Here is a 17,500-nt window from a genome sequence, read left to right as displayed (position 1 = left end):
TCAACATCATAAACAAGACCTATGTTTCTCCCCCTGTTTCCTGGAACATAATTACTAACTAACAAGCATCATCCACTGACCCATTCTGTTAAGGCGCTGTTCTTCTTTTTCATCGTACTGAGATGCAGGACACTTTGACCTTGTTATGCTGATTGTGGGTGGTGGAAGTGGTAAGAGCAGGATAGAAAGTAGCAAAAAGCAGGAGTTAAGTTGGACGAGGGGAAATGTGGCTCAAATGAGAGAGAAAAGGTGACCTTAACCCATGTTTTTAAGTATCTGTGACACTGGTATCCCCAAATACTTTCAGTCTAAACATACAGTTCCTACTGCTTTGTTTAATAAACTTTCCCCATCTAACTCATTAGGCATTTACTGCTTCTGCTGCTCTGCCTTTAGCACCAGTCTGTAATGAAAAGAAAAAAATGCAGCATGGAAAAGTTTTCCTGACAGCAGTATAGAGAATGCAGACAAAGTGTCACCTATCAAATGTCTGTGTGTCAAGATGCTGTTAAAGGCACTGGAGCACAGCTAGTAAAAAAAAGCTGGCAACCATATAAACTGGGGTTGTGCACACACACCATATGCTGACCTGATAGAGGACCCAATGTGGTAGTTTGGATTGGCCTCAATTTGACACTGGCTGATCCAACCTAGATCTGGGCCCCAGATTGATTCAGGGGCCAGTCCTAATGCTCAATAAGGGTTTTAAACCCCATTGATGAGCATGTGGTCAGGAGGGAGGTGGGAGAAGAAGGAGATGCTGTTTCTCCTTCCCCTTCTCCTGACTGCAATACAGGACTGAACCTGAGTTGGGGATTTAGTCCTTCTACGCATGCATGTTGCCTGGCTGGAAACAGGCACATGCAACCGAAATGAAGTGCAAGGCTGTTTGAAAGCCCCTTTGCACACTGTTTCATGGTACTCTACACTGTTTCATGGTACTCTTTGCAGAGGCTGTCACCTGCCTCTTCTCCCACACCCCTATTACCTGTATGCCAACCCTGAATTACTCTGGGAGCCCAATTTGGGATGATCCCGAGCTGTCTCAACCTGATCTGGCCAAACGCCAAACCAATCCAAATCAGCCCAGATCTGATGCGTAGGCCAAACATACACAATCCCCAGTACCTTTCTCAGTGTCCTATACCACCCAACATTTCCCAACCCAAATCGGGGACACTCCCCCAGGCCGCCTCCATCCCAGACCACCTTTGCCCACCCCACTCCACCCACCCCACTGCCACCCACAGGTGTGCCCAGGCCACACTGCTATGACACCACCTGCAAGTTCACTGCCCACCTACCACCTTACCTTCGCTAGCTCTCCTCTGCTGCCTCCACCGTGACAAGACCGAGGCCCACCGCAGCTGCTTCCATACTTCCAGAAGTGTGGCCCAGCTTCTTTGAGTATGTTTGTGGCTGCAGCAGGCCTCAATGGAGGCCTCACAGTAGCAGTGGCAGAATAGTTGGGACATCCGAGATTTGAAACAGAATCCGAGATGTCCTGCTCGAAGTAGGACAGGTGGCAAATATGTGTCTAGGAGGGGAAACATTTTGTGTGCTCTTGGTGACTTCCTACAATACTCCTTTTTATTTACCCCCAAAGGAGGTTGTGTTAGTGGCCCTCTTGGGATGGGGGGAGGGAATTGGTTTGAAAAATGTGTACCGCTATTGACTTCGAGCAGTGATTTGTCGACTTTTGGCTTGCTGGGGAACAGCATCACCAGATTTAGAGAAGGTTGAATTGCAAAGAATAGTTGGGGCTTGGTTTGCATATTGCATATGAAACCTCAATCCTGGGGGGGGGGGGCAAATGCATTTCTATCTGGCCCTTGGGATGCTCCCCAGGCCAGACCTCTTTTCCAGACCGCATCTCTCACCATCCCTGAATGTTTTTGCCTGGCTGGTTTGTGCCCTGGAACTATGCCAGTGCCTCTTTCTTGCTTGGATGGAGGATAGAGAAGGATGTGTGAATAAATTTACATATGTGGTTCCACCCCCTGTTGCTTCTGGACCCACCCACCACTGGGACGTGTCTTCTCTCCAGATGATTACCTAGTAGGGAATATAGCCCTCAGGCTGAAAAAGATTCCCCACTACTCATGTATTTGTTCAGGAAGAGTAAATTAGGTAGCTTTGCATGTAAACATGAACCAAGTTAATCCCCCCCCCAATATCCCTAATTACTCCCACATCAAGTCTCCAGGGAGACGGTCTTTCTCTGTGTATCATTCTCTATACAGACCTCCAAATTGCAGCTGCTCTTCACATAAAAACAACTGGATTACATCATTCTTAGCTGGGATTGGAAGAGAGGTATTTCCTAGCCTTTCATGCAGTGGAGGCAAGTTTGTTTGGGGAAAATGGGGCAGTGCCTCACCAACCTCAGTCTGTTGTCAACCAGCCCTCACTGGGCTTCCTTCTTGCTTACAACCAGTCCATCAAGTTGCCTTTTTCTTTCATACATTAGCACTGTCCCTTGGAGAACTCAGCAGGAAGGAGAATTGGGGGAGGGAGTAGAATTAACTGGCTCCACCTTCCATTGGCAGGCATTGAACTTTCATTCATTGGCAGTTTTTAAACAGGTTGGATGGCCACTTGTCAGGGATTCTTTAGCAGTGATCTCTGCATTGCAGAGTTGGAGTAGATGACCCTTGGTGTTCCTTCCAATCCTACAGTTCTTTGATTCTGTGAATCTCAAACTGTTTCATATTAATTCTGGTCAACCCATGGTGTGGTGAGAGCAGGTTGAGATGGCCTCAGGTTGCCACCTGGAACAATCCAGGCTTGTCAAAAGGGTGGCTAGTGGGTGGCCAGGGGCATGGAGAAGAAGATGCACACAGATAGCCTGTGTGCATCTCCTACTTTCCTCTAGAACGTGTGTGTGTGTGTGTGTGTAAGGAATGTAAGATGGCACTTTAAAAGAACTCTATTTGCAAAGAGCATGTGTCCATTTGAAATGGCAATATGAAGCATTGGCACTGAGAACTTCATTGCCAGCTTCAGCCTGTTCAAACTGCTGATTTCTCACCTTCACCATTATTCTTTTTGCCAGCCAAGTGTTCTCCTGGCATACCCATCCCTTCTCAGCAGCTGCTTTTGTGTTGGAGAAGAAAGGCATTTCCCTGCTCCTTGTCTCTGGTATGAATAATTCAGCAGCTATAGAGTACCTCTTTGTTCTCCCAGCAGGACTTTCATGTGAGATGCCCAAAGGATGATGTAGGTAAGATGGCAGGGCCAAGGCTGTCCTGCGGAGCCCTGTGAAGGCAGGCCCAGGCAGGGGTCCCTCATGGCAATTGACATGACCTGATGCTTCAGCTTCCCTCACCTCAAAGGGGGACCCTCAGGTGGGGTGGCCAAAGCATGTGTGTTTCTTTCATCATTCAGCCTCATTGGGAGAGAGAGAGAACTCCAAGGGGACCAGGACCTTGCATTCGGTTTTCAAGTGATGCTTTCACTTTAGAAAAACCCACCAGTCAAAAGCCAAATGGACTTGAAATTAAAGGTTAGGAACTGTCTTGCGAGGGTATTTCAAACTGGGTTTCCATCCATTAGGTTTATGTGTGTGACCTCGCCCACACATAAAAATATGAGACAACATATAAAAATATGAGACAAAATTGACCCTTCTTACCCCATTATCCTGCTCTCACAGTGGCCAACCAGATGCCTGTGGAAAACCCATAAGTTGTACATGAGCACAACAGCACTCTGTCCACCTGTGATTCCCAGAAACTTGTATTCAGAGGTACAATTTCTCAGAGGCAGAGCACAGCCATCATGGCTAGTAGCTGTTTATAGTCTCCTCCTCTATGATTTTGTCCCATCCTCTTTTTAAGCCTTCCAGAGCGGTGGCCATTACTGTTTCTGGTGGGAGGGAGTTCCACAGTTTAACTAGGTGCTGCATGAAGAAATAGTCTTTGAATGTCCTGAATCTTCCAGTGTTCAGCATCAATGGATGGTCATGAGTTCTACTGTTATGAGAAAGAAGGGGGGGAAAACCAACCACTTTTCTCTGTTAATTTTTTTCCATGTCATGCATAATTTTATACATTTCTGTCATGCCACTGCTTACTCACCTTTTCTCTAAAGCAAAAAGTCCAAAATGCTGCAGGATTTCCTTATAGGGGAGTTGCTCCAGCCCCTTGGTCAATTTTGATCAATTTTCCTGAACCCACAGTAGCAAGAACCAAACCCTCCTCAGGCCACACCTCTTGTCAGCCCTGTTCCACACTCTTCTTAAGTGCTTTTACTTTGCCAAAATGCATCCTTGGCAAGCGATAATGCCTCTTTCTTGCCTGGATAGAGAGTCATGTGTCCTTTGGGTGGCTGGATTCTACCCCTCTGTACAGAGATCAGTGTCACACCTGTTTCTCCACCCATTTTTTTTTTTGTCTCTGTGCCTGACCACCTCTGGCATGCAGAAATTTTCCTATGAGGGGATGTGGGCCTTGAGCTGAAAACATTTGCTCACCATTGATCTATGCAGATGGATGCAATTGGAACAAGCTCTTTCTCTCCTCCCATACCCTCCAAATCTTGCCCTGAGTTTTCCCAAGCAGATAGAGCACAGGTGCATTGGGTGGAAGTTAGAGCCCAGATTCCCTTTTAGTTGCACTGCAGCAAAACAGCTTGGAATTGCAAAGCATCTGCTCATCGCTGGAGTCCCAGGAGGAATTGCACAATACAAAGGATGGGCTATGCTTGGGGAAGATGAAATGCATGGCTCTGAAACCTGAGAATGAATACTCCCCCTGCTTCCTGCCCAGACGGAGGATTTTCTTTTCATGAATGTGACAAACTGTTAATGCTTGAACTGAAGCTAAGCAAGGAGAGCATTAACTGAGGCGAATTCCTGGGTGGGGTGTGTGTGTGTACCACCAGGGGCATTTTTTAAAAAACTGTGTTGATCTACATTTTCTGGGGAGGGTGCCAGAATGGCTTAGCAATCCAGTGTGTGCCGTAGAATGCCAAGCATCTTCCAACGGTCACCTGCAGCAAATGCCAGTCTGTGTTGTGTTAGAAAGAATGGACAAAGGGGATGGGCATTACAGTATTAAACTCTGGAATTGGCTCCCACAAGGGACAGTGAAGGGCACCAACTTGGACAGCTTTAAAATAGGATCAGGGAGGATAAGGCTATCAATGGCTATTGAGACTGATAGCCAGTGCTATTTTTCTAGAAAAAGGGTTGCCAGAACTCACCACGAGCACCTCCCTTGTTCTCTTAGAATGGCAATGGTACCCAACTGAGAGGTGCCAAAACTGAATTCCAGTGAGGTGTGAGTTCTGGCTAAAACTAAGCCAAGCTGATAGAGGTGGCAATGCTTCTGAATAGCAGGAAAGTAGAGGGTGGTTGTGTACAGGTCCTGCTTGTGGGTTCCCCTTGACTGTCTGGTTGGGCGCTCTGAGAACAGAATTCTGGAATAGATGGACCACTGCCCTGCAGGGCTCTTCTTGTCCCACCACTTTCCTGGGGAAACCCCCTCTTTACGTTTGAATCAAAGAAAATGTCAATTGGGTTTTCTGCAGATGGGGGTTTGCTCCAATTCAGTGATAAATAGTGGGTTTTCCCGAGGAAAGCAGTGGGTCAAGCAAAACACCAGGCAGAAGGCCTTCTTGGTAGTGGAGCCCTCCTTGTGGAACACCCTCCCTTCAGATGTCAAGGAAATAAAGAACTCTGTAACTTTTAGAAGACATCTGAAGGCAACTTTGTATTGGGAAGTTTTGAATGCTTGATATTTTACTTTGTTCTATACATGCTGTAAGCCACCCAGGTGTGGGACAAGCAGAAGTGTGGATGAGCCATCAGTCTTGGCTTCTTCCTTTTTTCTTTTTTCTTTTGCAAGCGGGACAGAGGAATGCTAGCCCTGCAACTAGCTCTGTGCCACTTTGCAAGGGCAGCTGTATTCTGCTGCTGGTGAGCAAAGGGACAGCTAAAACCCTGGGGAGAGGGTGTGCTATATAGGTTGGGGAGAACAGTGGTCGATACGTGGCTTCCCCCTTCTCCAGCTTCCTGAATTTTTAATACCATTAAAATGGGGCAGTGGGAGCGATGGCATTAAAAACCCAGGAAGCTGAAGATCTCTCTACCATTGTCCCTGGACATTGGTTGGGTGCTCGGCCACTGGTGGGGAGTTGCAAGCCCTGCTCCAGGTGTTGCTGCTTTTGTTGACTGTGAGTGGATTTCTGTCTCTATCGGCAGAAAGTCCTTCTGCCGACCTCGGCTTTCTCTGTGTGTGCACCATAGGTTAGAGTAGAGGCTGTATTGCGCTGGCAATCCACAGAAGGCCACTGTTACACACACACACACACACACACACAGAGAGAGAGAGAGAGAGAGAGAGAGAGAGAGAGAGAGAGAGAGAGAGAGAGATTTAAAATGCAGGCTAGTCTTCAAAAATGATCATTTCCCTGATTTTTGCAATGCACCCCTCCAACCAAGCAGCAGGTACTAAAATGTGTACAAAGGGGGAAATATGCATATAAATGCACGCCTGTGGAAATAATTTGCATTATTTGCATAATGCAAAAATGCAATATATTCGGGAAATTATTTGTGTGTTGGGGGGATGTATATCACTCAATTTATTGCATGGGCTTAGCAGTCTTTTGTTTTGGTAAGTGATGTGTACATTTTGTTTAATGAAATCAGAAAAAACTTTTAAAAAGAATATGGGTGACTAAAGGATTATCTTTGGGTAGGCTTGCTGAAATAAAATATACCTCTGATTTAAAATGAAGGCTGGTCCATTAGGGCAAATGTGGCACATCACCTACCAAACACAGTCTGCCCTCAGTCTGGCTCAATAAGCCTAACTTCTTACTTATGACCAGTTCGAAGCTGTGTGCATTGCAGGGCAGTAAGGAGGAGGATGGGAATAAAAGGAGGATGAGGTGGCTCTGCCTTCTATAGCTCTGGCTCTATGTACTGTTGACCTCCACTACCTTCCACCCTATTAGTCCCAATGTGCACCAGCCTGTGCTGCCAATATATGCTTTATTCTGAGGCATAGTTGGAGAGAGATTGGTGAAACTGGACCCTGCCAAGGATTCCAGAGGTGTGTGCACAAAAATCACCATTGGAGATTGACAGGGAGAGGAAGTGACACAAGACCCCTTTTGGATGTCGCAGGAACCCTTTTGACCTGGTGGGAGAGGGGAGGGGAGAGCACTTTCAAAATACAAGCCTGCACCTGCTAGGAAACTGGAAGTGCCACTGCTCTCCCCCTCCCCTGTCACTGTCCCTGCCACCTTTCAATCAAAGCTAGTGAGTTGGCAAAGGTCAGCAGTCATGGGTCAGGAAAGTCTGCTGGCAACAATGAGCCCAAACAACAAATACTTCCTCTCTCCCCACAAGCACCTCAGGAGGAGGGGGGGGAGAGGTTAGGCAGGATTGCCCCCTGCTCCTGCCGACCAGGATCGTGGCTGACTCTGGGTGGGGTGCCCTCTCTCAAAGCCTACCCCACTCACAGGATACTGGTGCTCTCAGCATAAGAAATGCAGGGGTGGGCAGAAAGAGAGTAAGCACCCGCAGAAGCCTGCAGAGGGTTTTCTTCTACCCTGGATCTGGTGCCATCCAGGCCAGGTGAACCTTGAGCCAGATTCATAGAACCATAGAGTTGGAAGAGACCACAAGGGCCATCCAGTCCAGCCTCCTGGCAGTGGCCTACGAAGGTACATTGCTGCTCACAGTGCTCCTCTCCAAACCAGGAGGGATAGGAGGAGAAGCATCCTGAAAACTTGGGTCCTGTCATTCTTTCCTGCCACGGGTGCCTTGCCAACCGGAAGTGGACGTCTTCCATTTGCTGCCCTTGCCTGACCTCATGAAAGAGCTCATGCCTTCACATGTCCTGCCAGCTCCTCACTCAGAGGAGAGGGTCTCCCCCATCCACACTTGTTACATGATCATTAACATCACTAATTATGACAACCATTTACTATTAAATATCATTTCATAGGCAAGTGTAACCCTGTGCGTAATGCAACTAGGACTTCCTAAATCTTTTTTTTAAAAGATTTTTTTTATTCGTTTTTCACAAATTGATATATACACAATAACAAAAATGCAAATAACAAAAATACAATTAAAACAAACAATACAATCACAAATAAAGATAGAACAAGAAAGAAAAAGAAAAAAGAAACTACAACAATAAAATTTCTTTTTTCGTTATAACTTTTTAATATTCTATCGTGGGGGGGACTTCCCTTGGCCCCTCCTTCTGAGCTTCTTTTTCTATCACCTCTTTAGCAGACTCATCATATAAACATATCCTAACCTAATTTTAAATCCAATTTTCAACATAAAATAATTCTAAAGCAAACTGAAAACTTCCTTCTACTTCACGGGTCCCCAAACCAAGGCCCAGGGGCCGGATGCAGCCCAATCGCCTTCTAAATCCAGCCCGCGGACGGTCTGGGAATCAGCATGTTTTTACATGAGTAGAATGTGTCCTTTATTTAAAATGCACCTCTGGGTTATTTGTGGGGCCTGCCTGGTGTTTTTACATGAGTAGAATGTGTGCTTTTATTTAAAATGCCTCTCTGGGTTATTTGTGGGGCATAGGAATTCGTTTATTATTATTATTTTCAAAATATAGTCCGCCCCCCCCACAAGGTCTGAGTTACAGTGGACCGGCCCCCTGCTGGAAAAGTTTGCTGACCCCTGTTCTACTTCCTCCGGATATCGTATATATTATAATCAGGACTTCCTAAATCAAGGCTCAGAGCCACAAGGGGCCAACCAATATGCTTCACTCTTTTGGAGCTTGGAGCATATGGTGGCAATCCTAATCCCATTTACAGTCGTACCTTGGAAGTAGAACGGAATCTCCTCCGAAAGTCCAAAAACCAAATCGCGAATTCTGATTGGCTGCAGGAAGCTCCTACAGCCAATCAGAAGCCATGGAAGCCCTGTCAGACGTTCAGGTTCCTAAAGAACTTTCGCAAACTGGAACAGTCACTTCCAGGTTTGCGACATTTGGGAGCCAAAATGTTCAAGGACTAGTCTGTTCGAAAACCAAGGTACGACTGTACTAGGAAGTAAGACCTCCTTTGACTCAGCAGGACTTACGCCTGAATAGGGTTATGTCAGGCACCAATCCTATACACTTAGCCTTAGAATAAACCATATTGAACTCCATGGAGCTATTTTCTGAATAGGCCCACAGAGGATTGCATAGTCGGTTGGTTTATTTGGCACTGCCAAAGAATCCTTTACAAGCCTTGCCTTGCCTTGACAACATGCCCAATATATAGATTGGGGCACATGGGGGGTGGGGTGTTACTTTGTAAGTATTTTGGATTGACGCTCATGGGAACATTTACTTTCTAAAAATAAATAAGTCACATGCCAAAATAGTTCAGTTAGCAAAGGACCCAGCCTGTGGTATGTCTACGAGGCATACCAGAGTTTCAAGTACTTGAGTGGAGTAAAATGTGGCTATTGCGGTAAAGTGATTTTTTCCAGGGGGTAGGTTACCGATACATCTCCTTGTCAAGGGTTCAGGGAATCCTAGGTAAGTCTCTGGCTTTGTGTGTGTGTGTGGGGGGGGGATTTCTTGTTTGTTTTTGGAGAGCTGCATTGCAAAATTCAGAGCAGAGTGGTATGGTAATTTTGAAAGGTTGGCTGTGTTTCAGTTTGTGCAAGGTTCAGAAGTACAGTTCAGATAGATTCACAATGGAATGTGAACCCAATGAATTTCATACCCAGTGGTGGAGCTTCATGCTCCGGCACAGAGGGCGGAGAGCAGGCGGGGGCGGGTCTGGCGTGCGTCCTGGGGGCGGGGCATGCCGCCTGTGGGGGTGTGGTGCCCAGCGTGGGTGGGGGAACAGCCGCAATGGCACCCTACTGGGATCGCACTGCCAGGGGTGGTGTGCTCCCCCTACACTCCTCTTCATACCCTCCAAGTCTCCAAATTTTTCAGGGACACTCTTGGAATTATGAAAGTCATCCTGACTTCTGCTTTGATCTGGGCATGCCCCCATTTCCCCCGTCAGTGCAATTGCTCCTGAGTTTGGGGATGAGGATCAGCCAGCACTTCCATGGCCACCACTGCTGGCCTCTTCCCTTAGGCAGCTTGCAGTGATTACTGGCGAGTGGGTAAAGGGGAGGAGAGGCTGGCACCAAAGATGCCCAGCCCCACAGGACCAACTGGCTCTGATGGCAGCCTTGGCCAGGAAGAAAGGGGAAGTGGAGTGAAGCACAAAAAAGGCTGGGTTGTTTTTATATTTTTAAGAAATGCTTTGTGCATCCACGTTTAAACTTGCCCCTTTCTAGAATTTGTTTATTGCTGCGTGTTTTTCTTTTTGTAAATCTCCCAAAGAATAAAACAAAACAAAAGTGGGGTCAAGGGGTTTCTCAGGACGATGGTGTGTGTGTGTGTGTGTGTGTGTGTGTGTGTGTGTGTGTGCTGTGTGCTGTGTCCTGTTGGTGTAGTAGTGGTGACAATCGCCCTTCTTCTGATAGGAGGACAAACACAAAAATGGTAGGCTGAGGAAGGTCAATTGTGGGGAGAGTGAGAAATGTCTCTATTTCATCTGAGGAATGTTAGGGGGATATGGAATTTCTCCCCCACCGGCTCCGCATCCTGATTTTGGGCTCTAAGCCCTTTGTTTTTTATCTAGTGCCCCGCCTCATTTCACACACACACCCCTTTCACCCTGCCATACTTGTCTCTGTGCCATTGGGAGATGTTGTGTCATTAACATATATCAGCAGAGTAGAACTATGTCTCTCTTCTTGGACACCGTTCTACAGGCAGCAACAATAGGTTCCAAATTTAGCTCCTTGCAAAACTCATCCATCTCTTTTGGCCTGCTTTTTAGTGTCCTCACCTGAAGAATTTATTTCAGCTCAACATCTGCTTCATTTGCCAGTTCTGAATGAGCAAGGGGCAGTGGGGGGGGGGGGAGAGGGGAGAGATCTGGCAAATGACTCTTGCTGGATTTGTGCTACAGGAAGGGACACCTTGTACTCTTCTCCCTTTGGGGCCAATTCACAGGTCAAGTAACAGTTTGGCAAGGAAAGATGCCAGTGGAGGCTGCTCCATTAGGGCAAAACGGGCACTGCCGTATCAGTCCCTGGCTGCCTTCAGCCACCCCCCCCACCCCCAACACCTGTCTGCCTTCTCATTTACAATCAGTCCAGAGGGTAACCCTGCCTGTCAGCTTCTTCCTCTTTTGTCTCAGCACTGCCCCTTTGGAACTCATCAGGGAGGAGGATGGAGGACAAAACTGGAATTAGTTGCCTCTGTCTGTCACTGGCTCCGGTGTTACCTAATTTTGGGCTCCTTGCCCTACCAGTCCAGTGGGCAGCAGCCACCACCGAAAGACCTACAAGTGAGTCCTGTTACAAAATATAGCACTCTCCCCAACACCTGACAGGGTTCTAGTCACCCATTCCCTCTTCTTGGATACTCCATTCCACACACCCACACTTTTCCATTTTTCTTTTTCAACTGATACTCAACATTTCATAACATTTTCTCCTTTTTTATTTTTTTAATTGGAGGGTTATTTTATAAGGTTTCCTTTCAAGTTTTCATCCCCTATAGTGATTATTTTAAAATTGTGCTTTTGCAAATGCTGGGCCTCCCTGGCATTTAGGGAATGATTGCAGCTCAGGTGGCAGAGCACCTGCTTTGCATGCAGAAGGCACCAGTTTCTGTCATTGGCATCTCCACATAGGGCTGGAATCGCCCCCTGCCTGACTCTGGAGAGCCACTGCAGTCAGTGTTGACAATACAGAATCAGAAGGACCCAATGGTCTCATTCAGAATAAGGCACCTTCCTATGTTACTCTGTGATGATGGTACCTCTCTCACAGTGGCCCCACTTGGGCACTCACTGCCTGAGGGCAAGGCATGACGACTTAGTCTTCTGTTTTCTCCCACAAAACATACTTCAAGTTTGACCCCTTGGATCATATCTGGGGCCTGATTAGCTGCCTATCGACCTGCCTTCCTGTCTGGGTCTACTTCTCTGTTCCTCACTATCTGCCCTTTGCAATATTTGCTTGGCAATAGGCAGCAAAGTATTTACTTGGCAACACTTTCTGGCTTGGAATCTATGGGCATGCTCAGGAATGATGTGGCCTACTCTGAAAATGAGGGACATTTGGACGCCACACTCTACAGGTCTGCCTTCCAGAATCTATTTTATATTGGGCCCAAGTCCCTCCAGAGTCTAGGCCAGCCTGAAATGGATTTGTTTTGGCCTGTGCTTCCCTTGAGCCCCCAAGCTTGCTGCCTCTTCCTGCTTATCAAAAGCTTAAATTTTCAAAAGAAACCCAAGGCAAGTAACAAATCCAAATGTCACACAATATTAAAATATATTGCGATCCACCTCTCTAGCCCCAGATCAGAAAATGGACGTTAAAGAAAATAATCACCTGCTTCAGAAATCAGTGGAAAAAAGAAACTCAGCCTTTTTTATTTTATTTTTTAAGCCACCCAACAATGTAGTGACGGGCCTTAGAGAAACCTCACTCGGCCAGGCATTTTGCAGGACGGGGCCACTACATAAAAAGCCCTGGCCCCAGTTACCACCAGCCATGTTTCACAGGGTTCGAGGGATCTTGGCTTTTAATGATAGCCCTCTCCTCCATGCCTTTGTCTAACCCTCTTTTAAATCCACCCCAGTTGGTGGTCATCACTGCGTCCCGTGGGAGTGGATTTCGTAGGTTAACTATGCTCTGTGTGAAGAAGGACAATCTTTGATCTCTCCCGAATCTTCCAACATTCAGCTTTGTTGGGTGCCCATAAGTTCTAGCTACAGGTAGGTAGCCGTGTTGGTCTGAGTCGAATCAAAATAAAAAAATTCCTTCAGTAGCACCTTAAAGACCAACTAAGTTTTTATTTTGGTATGAGCTTTCGTGTGCATGCACACTTCTTCAGATACACTTGAAACAGAAGTCAGACCCTTATGTATATACAGAGGGTGGGGTGGGTGGGAATGGGTGATGGGCTGATGGGAGTGGTAAACCTGTAGGTGGCTGTTAACGACTGATGATGACTGCAATTGGTCCTGCGGGGAAAAGCAAGGACCAATTGGTCCCCGCAGGACCAATTGCAGTCAACATCAGTCTTAGTTGGTTTTTAAAAACTTAGTTGGTTTTTAAGGTGCTACTGAAGGAATTTTTTTTTACATAAGTTCTAGCATTAATGAGAGGGCGAGGAAAACCTTTTCGCTGTGCGATTTCTCCATGTCATGCATAAGTTTATGCCTTGTATCCAATGCTCCCTCCCCCCCAGAAAAATAGGTGCTGTTTCTCACCATGAAGTTATTACAGAAAGTGACACACTTTTTAACAACAACAAAAAGAGGTGCCTGTACTGTGTACTCTTGAGTATCCCCTGGGGGGGGGGATCACTGCTTGTATCATAATAAAAAAATTCCTTCAGTAGCACCTTAAAGACCAACTAAGTTTTTATTTTGGTATGAGCTTTCGTGTGCATGCACACTTCTTCAGATACTGTGTATCTGAAGAAGTGTATCTGAAGAAGTGTATCTGAAGAAGTGTATCTGAAGAAGTGTGCATGCACACGAAAGCTCATACCAAAATATAAACTTAGTTGGTCTTTAAGGTGCTACTGAAGGAATTTTTTTATTTTGATTCGACTCAGACCAACACGGCTACCTACCTGCTTGTATCATGTTACATCTTAATCACCTTTTCTGTAAACCTCATAGTGCAGCCACTCTATTCCCTTGATCAGGTTGGCTGCCCTTTTCTGAACCTTTTTCCAGCTGTACAATATCCTTTTTGATGCGAGGTGACCAGAACTCTACACAGTATTCCAAATGTGGTTGCACCATAGATTTGTATGATGGCATTATGATAGCGGCAGTTTTATTTTCAATTTCTTTCCTAATGCGCCATAGAATCATAAAAACTGACGAGTTCGAAGGAACCCCAAGTGTCATCAAGTTCAGTCCCGTGCTACGCAGGAATCACAGCTAAAGGATCTCTGACAGATGACCACCGAACCCTAGGGGAAATAATTTTGGGGTGGTAACGGAGACAGGGTTCCACTCTTGAAACACATCATAAGTGCTTTTAAATGTGTGTTTCTGGATTTCCATTAACAAACCTTCCTGGAAATGGGACAGGACTGAATTACTCCCATCCCTTCTGAAAACAGTATTGTTTTTGAAAACCATTTTAAGCCATTTTTATGGTAAGTTTGTATATTGCTTTGAGATATAGATAAAAGGTGAGAAATGAATGAATCTGGCATACTGGTTAGAATGCTGGACTCAGACCTGGGAGGCCCGGGTTCAAACCCACCCCTCCTCCCAGTATGAAGATCACTGGGTGACCTAGGGCCAATTACTCTCAGCCTAATCTACCTCACAAGGTTGTTGTGAGGATAAAATGGGGAGGAAGTAGAGCTGCATGCACCACCTTGAGCTCTTTAGAGGAAAGTTTGGATAGAAATGTAATAATAAATACTTATAATGAGGTTTTAGTGGGTCCATCCATTCCTATTGGAGAGGTGTAGATTGCATCTATTGACCTTTCCCTGTCTACCTGCCACAGTCCTGTCCCTGTCACCTGATTTATAGCCAGGTAATGCAGGTCACTGGCACAAGAAAGACATCTCCCTCTTAACCAGGCAAATTCAGTATGTAGGCATTTGCTCCTTCCTAGCTGTCAGATCCCTTTCCCCTTCTCAATGAAAAATCAAAGCTGAGTGATGGAGCCACCATCTGAAGCACTGAACCAGAAGGGAGGGCATTCATTTTAAGAGAGTGAGAAAGAGAGAAAGAAATGCTTGCTGAATGCCAAGTTGGGTGTTTAATGCTCAAGAGGCAATGCTGCCTTGTACCCTGAGCCAAGGGCCAGGGGTTAAAGGAAAGGGGAGGCTGGAGATAGATAAACACGGGGCTGGAAAGTGCTGTTTGCCATTAACAGAGTGCTGTGGGGTTGCTTGGAAGCACTTTGGAGCTGCTCGCGTGCAAACCCTCCAGGCTAAATGGAAGTGACAGTTTTGACAGGCCCACAAGGAAGACCATATTAACACACACACACCCCACCTGTACACACACAATGGATGCATGTATATGTGTTTGGATCATAGGCTCATGACAGGAGCCGCAAGAATGACAGTTGAGAATGGCTGTCAACTGGCCTCTGCAAAATAGGTGCTAACGAGAAGAGTCAGGATTTTAGGGTGGGTATTTGGAAAGCAGTTTCCTCCAGAATGTGTGGTGTAGCAATTGCACTACGCTGTGAGTGGGATCTGGCCAGACTGGATGCAACATGGGAAATATGTGAGCAGGGATCCTTCTGCCTCTTGTGCATTGTCGCCTCCAGCTAAAAATATAAGCAGGCCTTGCTGAATCAGGCCAATGGCCTATCTACTCCAACATCCTGTTCTTGCAGTGGCCAGCCAGATGCCTCTGGGAAACTCTTAAGCAGAACCTGAGCGCAACAGCGCTCTCCCTACTTGTGATTCCCACAGTTGGCAATCAGAGGCATACTGCCTTTGAGAGTGGAGGAAGAACCGTAGAACCATGCTGGCTCCGTTTCCACAGAGTTAGGCCCATGAGACTAAGTGCATGGCAGCTGGTGCATGCCAGCCATGTGTCTGAGCTGTGTGGGGTGGGCGGGGTGGGGGACGAAATTGACGGATGCATTCTCTGTGTTTGGGCAGGGATATCAAGCAGTCCTTGAAGTATCCTAGACCCAAGTCATTGTGGACTTTATAAAGAACCTTGAACTTTGCCCAGTAATATATGGACATCTAATGCAAGCTTTTAAGCACTAGGCTGATGTGCTGCTGATAGCCTCTCCCCATCCAGAGCCCAGCTGTTGGAATAGTCCCCTGGAAATCTGCTGGGGAACTCAAAGATGGGCAAGAGTTGTATTGTTTTGTCCATTTCCTTCCCTGCAGTGAGTTTGCCAAAGAACGAGAGAGAGTTGAGAACAGGAGGGCCTTCCTGAAGCTCCGGAGGCAGCAGCAGATTGAAAGAGAACTCAATGGCTATTTGGAGTGGATCTTTAAGGCAGGTAAGGAATCAAGGGTCTCTGGCTCTTTTGTGTTGGGAGGTGGGAAAATAAATAAAAGCAACCCTCCCCATCTATGCTGTGGGTCCTTTCCCCTAAAAATCCCCTGAAGTGCAGCTTATAAAGGAAACTGACAAACCACATCATAAAATGAACAAAGTCACATTTATCAGTAAATTAGATGACATGCACTAATTCAGAACTCAATCTGACCCAGCGAGCTCAAATTAATACAAATTTAATCTGAATTTAAAAGTTGACTTCACCTCCCCCATCAATGTCCCCTCTATTTTTCTCCCTCCTTTGTTGCTCCCAATAAAATAACTTTTCCAGCTATCATCCCTTCTCCCCATTAATAAATAAACATAATCCATATCTCTTCTTCTCTGTCTGAAAGTCTCAGAAGCCATCAATATGTTACATGCTGCGGTCCATCCTGTCCCTTTCACTGTTCTTATTTCCAGCTTCAAGCTTCAAATTGGGGTAGGGTGATGTAATCTCAACAAAATCTATATCTCCTCCTCATCCTCCCCCTTAAACTAATAAATCTCCCTGCAGTCCATCCTGTTGATGTTCAGTTCCATTACCACCAACTCCACAGTTTACTCTCTTCAGAGTGTGTAACAGACAGTCCATCCAGTTGTTACAAATCTTTTTTTCTTTACTATTTTTATTTCACAATATAAGTTCCAAGGGTGGTCAAAATCCCACAAAAGTCCCTCAAGGTTGTTACTCTCTGTCACCTTTCAGGCAAAGTCCTTAGTCATAAAATAAATCCATTGCAAAGAGGTACCTTTAAAGTCCACTCTTCCTGAAGACTTTACATTCCATTGCTCGAGTCTAGGGGAGGGTAGATAACACAGATGCCCAAGGAAAAAACATGACTTAAAATATTGCCTACCTCTTGCCTTTCCCCCTTCAAGCAAAGCAGAAATTAGTGTCTTTCATTCTTTCCAAACAGATGATTTTCTCCTGCAGCATAAATCAGGATCCTTTTTGGGGTGGGGGTGGGGTGCCTGTTTCCACAGCTCACTACGGTAGCTTGCTGTGGCTGTCCTTGGTTGGAGCCATTGAGCCCAGCACCCTCACCTTTTCACCTGGAGACAGGGCTTCTTCCCACCCCCACTCACAAACAAAAAAAGGCATGGTTGGTTGGTATTGCTGGTTTTCTAGCTGCCTCCTGACTATCATGGAAATCTCAATTTATTTCTGGTGTCATGCCGCTGCTGGATTGGGTAATATCTCTTGTCACATGGTGAGGCAGGAGCAGAGATTTCTGGGAAGTGGGTCGGCATATCTCCAGTTTTTTCTCCTGCCTTGTCGAGAGCAGTCAGCCTTTAGTTTGCTCCACACAACTCACAGCAACTCTTCCCAGTTGATCTTGTCCCAATGAGGCAGTTGTGAGAACTGAAGGTCCACACCTCCCACTCTTTAAGGATCACCCCCCAGTTCCTTCCCCAGCAGCCTAAGACTCTGTCAAGTTGT

The 17,500-nt window shown here is 46.2% G+C and overlaps 1 protein-coding gene across 1 annotated transcript in view; it reads left to right on the top strand.

Annotated features, from left to right (window-relative positions):
• CACNA1B (calcium voltage-gated channel subunit alpha1 B) overlaps positions 1-17,500 on the top strand; it is a 317,851-nt gene that overhangs the window by 144,550 nt on the left and 155,801 nt on the right. The window contains exon 8 of the mRNA XM_060270557.1: positions 15,903-16,018. Coding sequence (XP_060126540.1) covers positions 15,903-16,018 — 116 coding nt within the window. The remainder of the gene's footprint in view (positions 1-15,902; positions 16,019-17,500) is intronic.

Source organism: Zootoca vivipara, chromosome Z (assembly GCF_963506605.1).
Source record: "Zootoca vivipara chromosome Z, rZooViv1.1, whole genome shotgun sequence".
NCBI classification, from domain to species: domain Eukaryota; kingdom Metazoa; phylum Chordata; class Lepidosauria; order Squamata; family Lacertidae; genus Zootoca; species Zootoca vivipara.
Note: the sequence above shows the minus strand (reverse complement) of the source record. Positions and strands in the feature narration are given on the sequence as shown.